This window comes from Elephas maximus, chromosome 27, assembly GCF_024166365.1.
Source record: "Elephas maximus indicus isolate mEleMax1 chromosome 27, mEleMax1 primary haplotype, whole genome shotgun sequence".
In the NCBI taxonomy this organism is placed as follows: Eukaryota; Metazoa; Chordata; class Mammalia; order Proboscidea; family Elephantidae; genus Elephas; species Elephas maximus.
Genome location: NC_064845.1, coordinates 34,226,576 through 34,241,602, shown reverse-complemented (window position 1 = coordinate 34,241,602; position 15,027 = coordinate 34,226,576). Strand labels below are relative to the sequence as shown.

General features: G+C 41.4%; 1 protein-coding gene across 1 annotated transcript in view; it reads right to left on the bottom strand.

Moving 5' to 3' along the window:
- The window catches only part of CPNE4 (copine 4), a 621,882-nt gene that overhangs the window by 6,857 nt on the left and 599,998 nt on the right, over positions 1-15,027 (bottom strand). The window contains exons 14-15 of the mRNA XM_049870893.1: positions 12,864-12,997; positions 591-827 (exon numbers count right to left, since the gene is read on the bottom strand). Of these exons, the coding sequence (XP_049726850.1) occupies positions 591-827; positions 12,864-12,997 (371 nt within the window). The remainder of the gene's footprint in view (positions 1-590; positions 828-12,863; positions 12,998-15,027) is intronic.

Here is a 15,027-nt window from a genome sequence, read left to right as displayed (position 1 = left end):
TATGGTTTTTAAACTCTATTTGTCATTAATCAGCTATTGAATCAAGCTTAGCAAACTTATTCCACTATTTTCCCCCACTGACTATATTCTCTGTTTCATATCTTCCTTTGAACCAATTTTGTCATCCTGCGGGCTCCCTCATTAATGAGTTAAATAAATGTTTGATGCCACTGTTATATATTTATAGGGGTTATAGGTTTTTATCATTTTGAAAATATGCTTTGCCAAGGCAAACACAAACATGTCTTGACAAGCAGGACCCAGACTTCATTTCAGCTTCTCCTTGCTTCTTCCACCAGGCACCCTTGGACGAGGAACCCTGGGGCACTAGAGATCCTGTACCTGGAAGAGGGCAAGCACCAGTGAAATGTTGGCTCTCATAAGCATGACTCCTTATCTATAACTCAGTTTATACTTCTTTCTCCAAAGAATCAGCTCTATATATCCTTGCTGTGGGAGATGGCCTGGCCAGGCAGGGATAGCTAGTATTCCTTCAAGACGGCAGCTTACTACAAACACTGGCAGAAAAATGTGGGAGACGGTATGCTTTGGTTCTCTTTGCCCACAGGAAGCCCCGGAATTGTGCGTACGTGTTTGAAGTTCCTGAAGGGCACAAACTGGACGATGTCTCGAAGGACAGGCTCTCCCTTGGGTGACCTCAGGATCCCATCGTCACCATCCAGCATCTGCATGTCACTGAAGTCAGCGTTCCCAACTCCCACGATGATGACTGACATGGGAAGGTGGGAGGCGTGAACGATGGCCTCCCGGGTGTCGGCCATGTCTGTGATGACACCGTCTGTCAGGATCAGCAGGATAAAGTATTGCTGTGGCCAGACGTCAGCAGGTGATGGGGATGGAGAGGTGGGGAGACAAAGACAACACTAGTTAGACATCTGTATGTGGTTTTGCGGCATACTGACCACAGCAACCAGGATGACACCTGTGCTAACAGCCTTAAAGGCTTAAGGTTATGGTGAATGGAATCTAAAGGCAGACCCGGTAATTATGGCTTAATTATAATAACCACTTTAGTAATAGTTACAAAGCACGAAGTGGGAGAAAGAGCAGCAGATGGAGACCCAAGAGGACTGGGTTCAAAGCCTCAGTCTGGGAGGTCCTGGGAAAATTTTTTCACTTCTCTGAGTCTCAGCATCTTCATTTCTCAAATGAGGTGTGGGATTAAGATCATTTACATGGTCCTCTTCAGCTTTATGATTTTTAAGTCTAAAGCTATGCTGTCCAGTGCAATAGCCCTTGAAATGTGGCCACTGCAACTGAGGAATTGAATTTTTAATATTATTTAATTTTAATGAGTTTAAATTTAACCTTAAAAATGGATACCAATTCACTTATTGGAAACCTTTCAAGTATGTCTGGAACAACTTAAGTACATGAATCTATTTTTTCCAACTCTAAATTTATAAAATCTAAATAAGGATCAAGTATTTTGGGTGAAAATTTAACATCACATTGAGATGCTGTAGGTGTAAAATACACACCAGATTTTGAAGACTTAGTACAAAGAAAAGGGTATAAAATATTTCATTAATAATTTTTTATATGGAATCCACATTAAAATGAGAATATTTGGCTACATTGAGTGACCTGGCCAATGCATCTTAAGTGCAGCCATCACCCATCTGTCAATGGAGGCTTGCATGTTGCTGTGATGCTAAACAGGTTTCAGCAGAGCTTCCTGACTAAGATGGACTAGGAAGAAAAGTCTGACGATCTACCTGCAAAAAATCAGCCAATGGAAGCCCTATAGATCACAATGGTCTGATCCGCAACCTGTAACGGGATGGCGCAGGACTGGGCAGCATTGCATTCTGTTGTGCATGGGGTTGACATGAGTCAGGGGCTGACTTGGTGGCAGCTAACAACAACATTAGATAATTAAAAATTAAATATATTACTCGAATTATATTTCCATTGGACAGCAGGAGTCCAAAACCCAATTAGAGAGGGCCAAGGTTTCTATGTCTCTCTCTGAGGCCCCCATGCCAAGCCTTGCTTGTATATGCTTGGAGGTGGTGTCCTCGCTCCACACACACAGGCAGAAGGCTGCCATGCTCCTGTGGCTTCCCACTCTCAGTCTTGGCTCCTGACCTGCAACCTGCCTGGCCCCCTCCCACTTGGAAAGATGGGCAGGTAGGTCATGTGAGATGAAGATTGGAGGAAAGGCTTTGATTCTTCACCACAGGGAAGGCTTGGAAGTGCTTTGGGGTCTGGAGAAGGAGGAAAAAGGCAGGTCATCACTGTTGTCCATCATCATCAGAGGCACCATGAAAACCTCTACAGGTGAGAGGGTAGAGATGTGGCTCATTGTGATGCAGCTCATCCCAAAAGACCCAGAAACTCAAAAGAACTTCCAGTATAATCTCCGCAACATGCTCAAAATTTACAGGGAGTGAATGTTGGAAAATTAAACCATTCCAAATTGCCATATTTCAAAAAAGAAAAGCTGGACAGACTAACTATAATTTGAAAACATCTGGTTTAGAAAATCATCTACTTAAAAGGTTGAAAATAGGCTGGCAGTGCTCAAGAGTTCCCTCTTTTCTCTGTAATCCTGAAAAAAATGTTTTTAAACAAAATGACTCAGTCAAAAATATAACTGGAGATACCTGCAATCACACCATGATGAAGACAGTGCTGAATACTCGCCATATAGTTTTTAGACAGATTAATCCTGTTCCACGTCCATTAACTGACCTCCCACCCTGAGTCCTAGCTGACCACTCAAGTTGCAAATTCTTTTGAGTTATAAATTTTCGTCTATATCTATGCTCTTTTCATCTTACATGTTCACAGGAAGGTGGTGTAGGAGTTTAGAAGAGGGTTTCGGGAGGATGAAGTGAAAGAGAAGTGAGAAAGGTGCAGAAAGAAAGGGCACCTTGGCAGTTTGGGGAATGCAAGGAAGGGGTATAGAATATACCAGATACATGAATCACCATTACTCCCCAGGGTGCTCCTCAGAAGGCCAGGACAGATGCCACACCTGGAAGGAGATCACTTCTGATTCATAAGTAAGCGGACCCTTGAATGGAGCACACCTCTGGGTCTTCTGCCTCCTCTCTCCTCCCTCCCCAAACTCTTGTCTGATCTGATCTTTATAGGTCAGGGGCTGGATCTTCCTAATCTTAAAAAAAAACAAAAGAAAAATCGGACAGTTATACCACCACACTGAGAAATTTTAGAGTTATAATGTTCTAGAGCAGGGATTGGGGAAATATTTTCTATAAAGGGTCAGATAGTAAATATTTTAGGCTTTGTGGGCCATAATAGCTCCTGTCACAATGACTCAGCTCTGCTGTTGTAGCGTGCAAATAGCTATAGACAACACATAAATGGAAAAGTGTCCCTGTGTTCCAATACAACTTTAAGGACATGAAATGAGAGCATCAAAAAAATGTAAAAACCTTTCTTAACTTCTTGTTGTTGTTGTTAGGTGCTGCAGAGTCGATTCCAACTCATAACGACTCCTACGTACAACAGGACAAAACACTGCCCAGTCCTGCACCATCCTCGTGTCATCGCTATGTTGGAGCCCACTGTTGTAGCCACTATGGCAGTCCCTCTCATTGAGGGCCCTCCTCTTTTTTGCTGACCCTTTTCTTTACCAGGCATGATGTTCTTCTCCAGGGAGTGATCCCTCATGTCCAACGTATGTGAGACAAAGTCATTCTCACTTCTAAGGAGCATTCTGGCTGTACTTCTTCTAAGGCAGATTTATTTGTTCTTTTGGTAGTCCATGGTCTATTCAATATTCTTCACCAACACCATAATTCAAAGGCATCAGTTCTTAGTCTTCCTTATTCCTTGTCCAGCTTTTGCATGCATATGAGGTGACTGAGAACACCGCGGCCCACCTTGGTCTTCAAGGTGATATCTTTGATTTTTAACATTTTAAAGAGGTCTTTTGCAGCAGATTTGCCCAAGGCAATGTGTTGTTTGATTTCTTGACCGTTGCTCCCATGGATGTTGATTGTGGATCCAAGTAAAATGAAATTCTTGACAACTTCAATCTTTTCTCCGTTTATCATGATGTTGCTTATTGGTCCAGCTGTGAGGATTTTTGTTTTCTTTATGTTGAGGTGTAATCCATACTGAAGGCTGTAGTGTTTGATGTTAACAAGTATGTCATTCAAAAACAGGTGGTGAGCCATAATTCGCTGACTCACAAACTACATGGGTCAAATTAAGAACTAAGATCTAGGTTTTTAGCTTGGGTCTATAGATTGTTGAAATATTCCAGGCAATTTGTGAACTCGGGGTGAACTATATTTTTATTTTCACTAGTCTCTAACTGAAATTTATTATTTTCTTCAATTACAAACGTAATCAACAAATCAAATTAGTATTAGCTGTACTTGTGATTAAGTCACTGATAGAAATCATAGTTTCCCGTTATATTTACAGCAGCTGCAAATATCTGAAGGTATCATTTACACTCAACACTGTCAAAATTGCAGATTAGACTAGCTAATGCTTCTCATAATTTAATGTTAACAAAGTAGCATTTTATTACTATATTTGTGCTATTTCTATCACATGTAAAATATTTTGCTAAATGCATTTCAATATAATTGGTTTACTTCATAATTTTGTATATTTTACACTGTGTACTTTTTTAAATTTAAAAGCAATATTCTGAGGAGGGGTTCATGGGCTTCATCAGCTACTAAAAGGTCCATGGAACAAAACAGGTTAACAATCTCTGGTCTGGAGAAATTGGCAGGATTTTAGAATCTGATTCTCCAAGTTTAATCTAGCTAAAAGTAATAGGCTGCAGACTGTTGGATCGAAAAAACTTGATGGAAATTTCCAATAAAGCTAGTGGTAAGAGTCCCTTCCAAAGTCAGGCTTGGAAAATGCTCTCAGATGAAATATTACAGTCTTTGAATATACTTGAGGTCCTGTTAAGATAAGGAGAAGCCTTTTTTTTTTTCTTTTTTATCCCCAGAAGACTATCAAAAAAATGAAGGAGAAAATCCTACAGCCCTAGACTCCTTGGCACCAGTTTCTCTAAGATTCAAGGAGTTTAGGACCCTTATCAATTGGTGATGCAAGGGACCCTGGACCAGAGACTGTTCAAAGAACAGAAAAAAACTTCTGAGGAAAAGTGTCATTGTTCTCAGCTTATAGGAGTAATTTATTTGGGGACCTCTGAGAGTGGATGCTTCTTGCGAATGGTGCCATTTGCTGACCTGTCCTCCTTTCAGAGCAATGAGTCACAGCCAAAAAACTCATGCTGGTTTATACAAGTCCTGGATTCAGACCTATGCCAGCTCTGTTCTTTTCTTACTCATTTGGGTCTTGGTACCTCAGGGGGACTGAGGTCACCTAGTTTTCAAACTGGGCTCTGCGGAACCCTAGGGGTACCTTGGATGTTCTTCGGGGTTTAGCAAAAATAGTCTCTCTCTCTCTCTCTCTCCTTTCAAATCTATTTTATATATTGATTTTCCAAGCAAGGTATCATTTGAAAAGTAGGTTCCAGCGTTAAGAAAAAATTGAAAATAAAATGAAATATTGATTTTGTCCAACACTTATTCCTAAATCTTACATCCATGAGGATTCAAATTTGCCCCAAGGTCTCTGTGGTCAGAGGAAGACATATTCGGAGAAACCTTGCAGAGCCTCTGGACCAGTGGAGAAATGTTGGTCTGCAGTGGGAAGTGTTTATGGCTTCTTAAGAGAAAAGGGAAGATGGCCAGAGAGGAGGCATGGTTTTCTCAGCTCCTACATTGAGGGGAGGCTTGTCTTACATCACGTCCCCAGCATCTCTGCTGGACTGGATCCCAGCTTAGAGTGGTTCTATTCAGCTTAAGGAGACCTGGTGGCACAATCGTTAAGAGCTACGGATGCTAACCAAAAGGTCAGTAATTTGAATCTACCAGCCACTCCTTGGAAATCCTGCAGGGCAGTTATACTCTGTCCTATAGGGTCACTATCAGTCAGAATCTATTCAACTGCAATGGGTTTGGTTTTTTTTGGGGGGGGGGGTTGGGGTAAGGAGTACTCAGCTTAAAGGCCAAAATGCCCACAGTTGATCACCAGCCTGAGCATATTGTCCAAGGAAAAACACTCTGGCTCCCTAGGGGTCAGTGATGGACTGTGTGAGGTCTTCAAGTCTCTTCTCAGGCAAACCACCTTCTAGTTAGTGAAATCACCTGTTAGTGATTCACAAATGGAATGAGCAGAGGAGGTAAAGGAAGATGCTGCACAGATCAGACCCATTTGTTTCTCATATTAGCTCTGGTTTCCAGATGGATGCTGGGTAGGAGGTTTCAATGTGGTCATACAGTTTTAATGTGGTCAACTATGTAACTAAAAGGAAGTTTTCAGATTATTAGACTATGAAAAAAATTTGCTCTACACTATTGCCATCCCCTCATAGAAAGAATTATGTGTCACTAAATGTAGCATTTTATCCTCTCTCTCTTTACTTAGCTATGAAGCCTAGAGGGGCTAAATGTACTACTGAGATGTAAGCAAGAGATGGTGGACTGAACCAGACATGTGATAACTGCTGTTCCCTCTAGGGACCTTGGAAACCCTGATATTTTCAAAGGGGAGACTTCAAACTATAACTGAAACAGGAATTTATATTTTCTGTCTTATAAGGATTTCATTTTAGTTGGATCCACAATCAACACCCATGGAAGCAGCAGGCAAGAAATCAAAAGGCACATTGCATTGGGTAAATCTGCTGCAAAGGACATCTTTAAAGTGTCAAAAGTAAAGATGTCACCTTGAAGACTAAGGTGCGCCTGACCCAAGCCATGGTATTTTCAATCACATCATATGCATGTGAAAGCTTGACAATGAATAAGGAAGACCAAAGAAGAATCGACGCCTTTGAATTGTGGTGTTGGTGAAGAATATTGAATATACCATGGGCTGCCAAAAGAACGAACAAATCTGTCTTAGAAGCAGTACAACCAGAACGCTCCTTAGAGGCAAGGATGGTGAGACTGTGTGCTTACATACTTTGTACATGTTGTCAGGAGGGATCAGTCCCTGGAGAAGGACATCATGCTTGGCAAAGTGCAGGGTCAGCGGAAAGGAAGAAGACCCTCAATGAGTTGTATTAACACAGTGGCTGCAACGATGAGCTCAAGCATAACAACGATTTTAAGGATGGCGCAGGACAGAGCAGTGTTTCGTTCTGTTGTGCATGGGGTCACTATGGGTTGTAACCAACTCGATGGCACCTAACAACAACAACAACAAGATGTGCATATATTTAAGGTATGCATCAATTTTACAAAAGAAAATTTAAAGTACTTTTCACTACATACGTATTAAAAGTAATTTTAGAGTGACTTCATACTCATTCTTTAAAAAATATTTATGGAGCATGCACTGTGTGCAGACAGTTTTGTGTGCTGGGGATATCATGGTGAACAAAGCCTCCCTCATCATGAGCTTCCATGTGACAGGGAACCAAAAAAAGAAAAAGAAAAGAAACCCATTGCTGTCGAGTCAGTTCTGACTCAGAGCGACCCTATAGGACAAAGAAGAACTGCCCCATAGAGTTTCCAAGTAGCACCTGGTGGATTCAAACTGTTGACCTTTTGGTTAGCAGCCGTAGCTCTTAACCACTACGCTACCAGGGTTTCCATGAAAGGGAAGGTGACATGAAATATACAATTTAGCAAATGCATATCAGAATTTTAGGTAGTGATCAGTGCTGAGAGGGAGAATAAAGCTGAGACAATTGTGGGGGTGGGTGAGTCGGCTATTTTAAATACTGTAACAGGGGGGCATTTCAGATGATGTGATATTTGAGCAAAGACCTTAATGAAGTCAGAGCGAATCATGTGGAGGTCTGGGGAAGACAAACTCTGGTAGAGGAAACAGCAGGTGAAAAGCTGAAGGTGGGACTATGTTTGGTATGTTTAAGGAATTGCAGGAAGCCCAGTGTATTTGGGGCCTATGGGGCAAAGGAGAGAAGGTTGGAGTTAAGATCAGAGAAGTAGGCAGAGGCTAGATCATATAGGGCCTTCTAGGCCATAGTAAGGAATTTATATATTATTCTGTATATAATGGAAACCCATTGGAGAATTTAGAGCAAAGGAGTGATGTGATATTAATTACATTTTTAAAAGATCAGTCTGACTTCCATGTAGGGAGAAAAAAATGAAGCAGGGAGTTCATTTAGGAGGTTTTGTCTTAGTCTGGGTGAAAGGAGTTGATGAACTGGAGTAAGTAGTGACTATGGAGGTAGTAAGTGGAAACCCTGGTGGCAAGGTGGTTAAGAGCTACTGCTGCTAACCAAAAGTTTGGCAGTTTGAATCCACCAGGCACTCCTTCAAAACTCTGTGGGGCAGTTCTATCCTGTCCTATAGGGTTGCTATGTGTTGGAATCTACTCGATGGCAATGTGCAATAAGTGGTAGGATTTGGGACATATTTAGAACACAGGCTGGGATAACTTGCTGATAGATTAGATATGGGTATGTGATAGTCAGCCTTCAAGATAGCACCCAACAACCCTGCCTCCTGGTTAATGTCCTTGTATAGTCCTTTCTATGTGTATAGTCCTTTCTATGTGTATAGTCCTTTCTATGTGTATTCACTGTTTATGTTGGTGAAAGAAGGTATTTGCAATGAAGAAGTCATTGGTCTTGCAAAATTCTATCATTTGATCTCCAGCATTGTTTCTATCACCAAGGCCATATTTTCCAACTACTGATCCTTCTTCTTTGTTTCCAACTTTCGCATTCCAATCACCAGTGATTATCAATGCATCTTGATTGCATGTTCGATCAATTTCAGACTGCGACAGCTGATAAAAATCTTCTATTTCTTCATCTTTGGCCCTAGTGGTTGGTGTGTAAATTTGAATAATACTCATATTAACTGGTCTTCATTGTAGGTGTATGGATATTACCCTATCACTGACAGCGTTGTACTTCAGGATAGGCCTTGAAACATTCTTTTTGACGACGAATGCAACTCTATTCCTCTTCGAGTTGTCATTCCCAGAAAAATAGACTATATGACTGTCCGACTGAAAATGGCCAATACCAGACCATTTCAGCTCACTAATGCCTAGGATATCGATGTTTATGCCTTCCATTTCGTTTTTGATGATTTCCAATTTTCCTAGATTTATACTTCGTACATTCCAGGTTCCGATTATCAATGGACGTTTGCAGCTGTTTCTTTTCATTTTGGGTCGTGCCACATCAGCAAATGAAAGTCCTGAAAGCTTTACTCTATCCATGTCATTAAGGTCGACTCTACTTTGAGGAGGCAGCTCTTCCCCAGTCATCTTTTGAGTGCCTTCCAACCTGGGGGGCTCATCTTCCCGCACTATATCAGACAATGTTCTGCTGCTATTCATAAGGTTTTCACCGTGTTTTATTGACTATGTAAATGCATTCGGCAGTGTGGATCATAACAAACTATGGATAACACTGCACAGAATGGGAATTCCAGAACGCTTAATTGAGCTCATGAGGAACCTTTACATAGATCAAGAGGCAGTCGTTCGGAAAGAACAAGGGGATACTGATTGGTTTAAAGTCAGGAAAGGTGTGCGTCAGGGCTGTATTCTTTCACCATACCTATTTAATCTGTATGCTGAACAAATAATCCAAGAAGCTGGACTATATGAAGAAGAACGGGGCATCAGGATTGGAGGAAGACTCATTAACTATTATACAGATGACATAACCTTGCTTGCTGAAAGTGAAGAGGACTTGAAGCACTTACCAATGAAGACCAAAGACCACAGCCTTCAGTATGGATTACACCTCAACATAAAGAAAACAAAAATCCTCACAACTGGACCAATGAGCAACATCATGATAAACAGAGAAAAGATTGAAGTTGTCAAGTATTTCGTTTTACTTGGATCCACAATCAACAGCCATGGAAGCAGCAGGCAAGAAATCAAAAGACGCAGTGCATTGGGCAAATCTGCTGCAAAGGGCCTCTTTAAGTATTGAAGAGCAAAGATGTCACCCTGAAGACTAAGGTACGCCTGACCCAAGCCATGGTATCTTCAGTCGCATCATATGCATGTGAAAGCTAGACAATGAATAACGAAGTCCGAAGAAGAGTTTATGCCTTTGAATTGTGTTGGCAAAGAATATTGAATATACCATGGGCTGCCAAAAGAACAAACAAATCTGTCTTGGAAGCAGTACAACCAAAATGCTCCTTAGAGGCAAGGATGGCGAGACTGCGTCTTACACACTTTGTACATGTTGTCAGGAGGGATCAGTCCCTGGAGAAGGACATCGTGCTTGGCAGAGTACAGGGTCAGTGGAAAAGAGGAAGACCCTCAACAAAGTGGATTGATGCAGTGGCTGCAACAATGAGCTCAAGCATAACAAGGATTGTAAGGATGGCGCAGGACTGAGCAGTGTTTCGTTCTGTTGTGCATAGGGTCTCTATGAGTCGACTCAACGGCACCTAACGACAACAACAACAGTCCTTTCTATACATGAAGATGGTGCAGGGCTGGGCAAAATTTTGTTCTGTGATACATACATGAGTTGGACCCAACTCGATGGCAACTAACAGCAACAATAAGAATGAAGTCCTCTCTCACACTGAATAGGGCTGTCTTGTGTAACTAATAGGATATTGTGGAAATGATGGAGTATGACTTCTGAGGCTAAGTCATAAAAGATGTGTAACTTCTGCCTTGCTCCCTCTTGTGTCACTTGCTTTGTAGAAAGCCAGCTTCCATGTCATGAGGACATTCAAGTAGCCGTATGAAGCAGTCCATGTGATGAAGAGCTGAGGCCTCCTGTCAACAACCAACACTAACTTGCCAGGCATGAAAGTGAGTGACTTTGAAAGAAAATCCTCCACCCCAGTTAAGTTTTCTGATGACTCCACCCCCATCAATATCTTTACTGGAACCTCATGAGAGACCTTAAACCATGCAGGTAATCTGCACCTGAATTCCTGACACAGAAACTGTGAGAGACGATGAATGTTTATTATTGTTTTAAGAATAAAAAAATGACTTCGAGGTATTGGTCTAAGCAATTGGGTGAACAGTGGGGCCATTTACAGAGAGTTGGAAGACAGGGCAAGGAGAAAGCATGAGGGAGAAATTTAAGAGTTCTTGTTTGAATATGCTACATTTGTGCTATCAGGCACCCAGGTGGAAATTCTGAGTAGAGAGTTGAATATATGAGTTCAAAGTTCAGGAGACAGGTTTGAACAGCTGATACATATTTGGGGACCACAACGTATTTGTGACCTGTGAAGCCATGACACTAGATAAGATACCACACACATACAAGGAAGGATATTTAAGGACTGGATCCTGTAGATAGAACATTTAGAAGTCAAAAAAATGGGGATAGCAAGAAAAAGAGACTTAGAAAGAGCGGTCAATGAGAAAAGAGAAAGTCCAGGAGAACATGGTATTCTGGAATCCAGGTGAAGAAGGTGTTTCAAGAAGGAGTGTGATCACCTGGATCGACAGCCACTGGTGGTCAAGAGGAAGCCTGAGGTTTGACCCTTGGTTTTGGCAGATGGAGGTACTGTTGACATTAACGAGTTTGACAAGAGTACATTTAATGTTATTACCATGATCCCACAGTAATAACCCCATTACAAACGATTTGAGAAATGTAATTTTCAGTGGAATGTTGGGGAGAAGTGCCTGACTGATATGAATGGAGGAGCCCATGGGAGGCGACATGGAGACATTGAGTACAGGCAACTCTTTCAACAATTTTGCTCTAAAGAGCAGTAAAGTAAGGGACAGTAGCTAGAAGGGAAAGTGGTGTCAAGGGAGAAATTTTAACTTAAATAGCATGGATTATAGCATGTTTGGGGTCCCTGGGTAGGATCGCCATGAGTCAGAATCTACTCAAAGGCAAGTAACAACAACAACAACATAGCAAGTTTATATGCTAATGGGAATGAGTTTTTAGTAGAAAGGGAAAAGAGAGATGATGACACAGGAGAGAGAAGGGGAATGTAACTGTTGGGTCAAAGTCCTGCGTAACTGAGAGGGATGTTCCTCAGTGCACAAGGGAAGAGGTCGGCATTAGGTAGGAGTGTGGTCCATCTATTCTAACATGAGCGAAGGCTGAGCTCATGAGTACAGTGCAAGTGGTTAGATGGGTTCATTCTAAGAAGAGGAGGGGGAAGTATAGTATTTCCCTTAGGCAAATACAGTATTCCGAACAAATGAGAAACTGATAAGTTTCAGATATCAGTCATGTTCTACTAACTAGAAAAAAAAGCAAACTCATAAAGCTAAAAGAGAAACACTGATATCATTAAAAAGTGACACATAGAAATTATTATGGTAATATATTTAATTCTAAATATTAGACAATAACCCAAGCTCTGTTTTGCCTTATAGCCTTAGTCTGTGTTTTTCTGAAGGAAACCACCATAGAATGTGAAACATATCTTTGTTGTGATGTTGTGTACGGTGGCATTTTATCACCAGGGAGCAGAATCATCCATTGTTTCACTTCTGTGGCACTTCACTTCCATCTACAGTATGGGTACATTGGAAAGGAGGCTTATTTTTAGACAGCTTGTGTTTCTTCCCAGGAGTGGAAGAGGGTTATGACTTACACTCCAGCAAATATAGTAGCTTCCACTGTTGAGTGCCTTCTGTGTTCAGCCTATGTGAGAGACATTTGATATGTGTCATCTTTAAGCTGCACAATAACTCAGCAGAGAAGGGCACGGTTAGCCTCATTTTTCAGATGAGAAGACTGAGGATAGGGGAAGGTTAAGATACTTGTCCAAATTCACACAGATAGAAATGCTGGAATTTATTGTTAGAGTGGGATGGGTGCTATGGTCAATATCCAGGTGAGGAGGTAAATTCCCGTTAGCAGACGGCTGGCCAATACTTACTGAAGCCTCCTTGGTGTTAGTCTCCTCTGATGCTGACTTGGCGACCTTCTGAATGATGGGGGCAATGTTGGTGGGCCCGTAGAGTTGTAGCTTAGGAAGGCAGCTCTGATAGGCTTCCACAACTCCTTGAATTCCTAAGGTGAAGTTGGCAAAGGTCAACAGCCTCCTCAAATATATTTGTAATCAAATACACACAAACGTAAAGCATTAAAAAAAAAAAAAAAAAAGCATTAACTTCCCCCAAATAGCTCTTATCAGCATCACATTTTTGTTTTTGAGAAAAATAGAAAATATCACACCACTGGTGTTGCTGCCTCCTCTCCTTCTGAAACCATTCTCCTCTTTAAAGTCTCAAGTCAAATGTAAACATTCTACAAATTTTTCTCTAATATTCCGCTTTACATGTAAGATTTCATTAGATCCTCATCCCATTGTCCATTGCCGTCAAGTCGATTCTGACTCATAGCAACCCTATAGGACAGAGTAGAACTGCCCCATAGGGTTTCCAAGGCTGTAATCTTCACTGAAGCAGACCGTCACGTCTTTTTCTCATGGTGAGTTCAAACCATCAACCTTTCAGTTAGCAACCAAGTACTTAATAACTGGACCACCAGGTTTCCTCAGATTCTCACAGTATAATGAAATAGGCACTATAAATGGGTACATGTTACAGGTGAAGAAACTGAGGCTTAGAGAGATTTAATAATCTTAGAGAGATTAAATAATCTGCCCCAGGCCACACAGCAAGTGAGTGATTGATTCAGGGTTTAAGCCCAGGTGTCTAGTTCTAAGAGCTGTGTTCTCAGCCACTAGGCAAGTCTCCTTTAATGATCGTCTAGTTTTCACATAACCTTGTTAAGTCTACTCTAGTATACATCACTCTGGGCCACCTATAAGAGTTACGTGTACACACATCTATCTCCCCAGACGGCAAACTCCTTGAGGGCGGGAATCATGATTTATTCAATTTTGTTTTCCCCCAAAGAGTTTGAGGCAGTGTCTGCACATGGCAGATGCTCACCAAGTGTGTGAAGGATGAGCAAAGTGGCTGATACACTCATCTGCTGGATGTTAGTACAGATGCATGACATTCATCATTATGGCCAATCCCAAGGGGCTTCCTTCCTGAGTCACATGAGCCAAGGCAAGAGTAAAAGGTGGGACTCTGGTGGGAGAGGCAGCCCCTTGCCTATGTAGCTTCTCTTAGCGTTTGATACATCTTGACTGCACATTTAATATTAAAATCATGATCCCACAGTATTTGTTCTATTACAAATTATTTTTATTCCAATGCCTCCTCTTTGTGCCTGTGTTACCTTTGCCTCCATGTTTCAGCTCATCCTTCTATCCTTCTCTATCCTGACACAGCACATTGATCCTGTTCTTGGCTAGAGAGGTCTACACAAGCCCCTCCTGAGACTGTTCCGATAGCCGCCATGTACAGCAAACCAGCTCTGGGCTGTTTTGGACGAGTAAATTTGGTTCTGTTTTGTCCTTAACGCTCATGCTCCCACCTCATTTAAAATGCTGTACCCACTTTGCCCTGCCCTAAAGTCATTCTAAAGACAGATGCCAAATCATTATGGGCCCTAGTTCTAGAGTTAAGTGATACTGAGTGGAAGCTCCTTATCTTTTGAGGTTGTTGAGTTTTTGCCTAAGATAAACAAGTTTCATTTCCCTTTCAAAAGTATCAGGCTAATGAATTCTAACAGCAAAAAACAGATGAACACTAGGGTATGTATTTTGTTTTGCTTTGGTAGAAAACCACTCTTATAGTTTAAGATAGAAGGTGGTTTGGGAGGAGAGAAGCCTAAACCATCACAAATTGGGGGTGAGAGATTGTGGGAGGGAATAATGGCAGAATGGGGATTGAGTCTTGGAGGTTGGTATGTACAGACACAATACTATTGATATCTTATCTTGGACATTAAGTGCCGAGTTTGTAAAAGAAACTGCTAGATGCTCTACACACCCTATTGGGTCTGCATTAACCCTTGCTCAGCCTCCTTCCTCACTGACGAGAAGGAGGAGAGAGATACGGGTATTTCTTTCTACTCCATCATAAAAATGTCTTAAGGTCTTCTAACAACAAATGTACTTGGCTCTATTTGTTATGTAGATATTGGGAAAATTAATTATAGAATAAAATTTATCACTATAATCA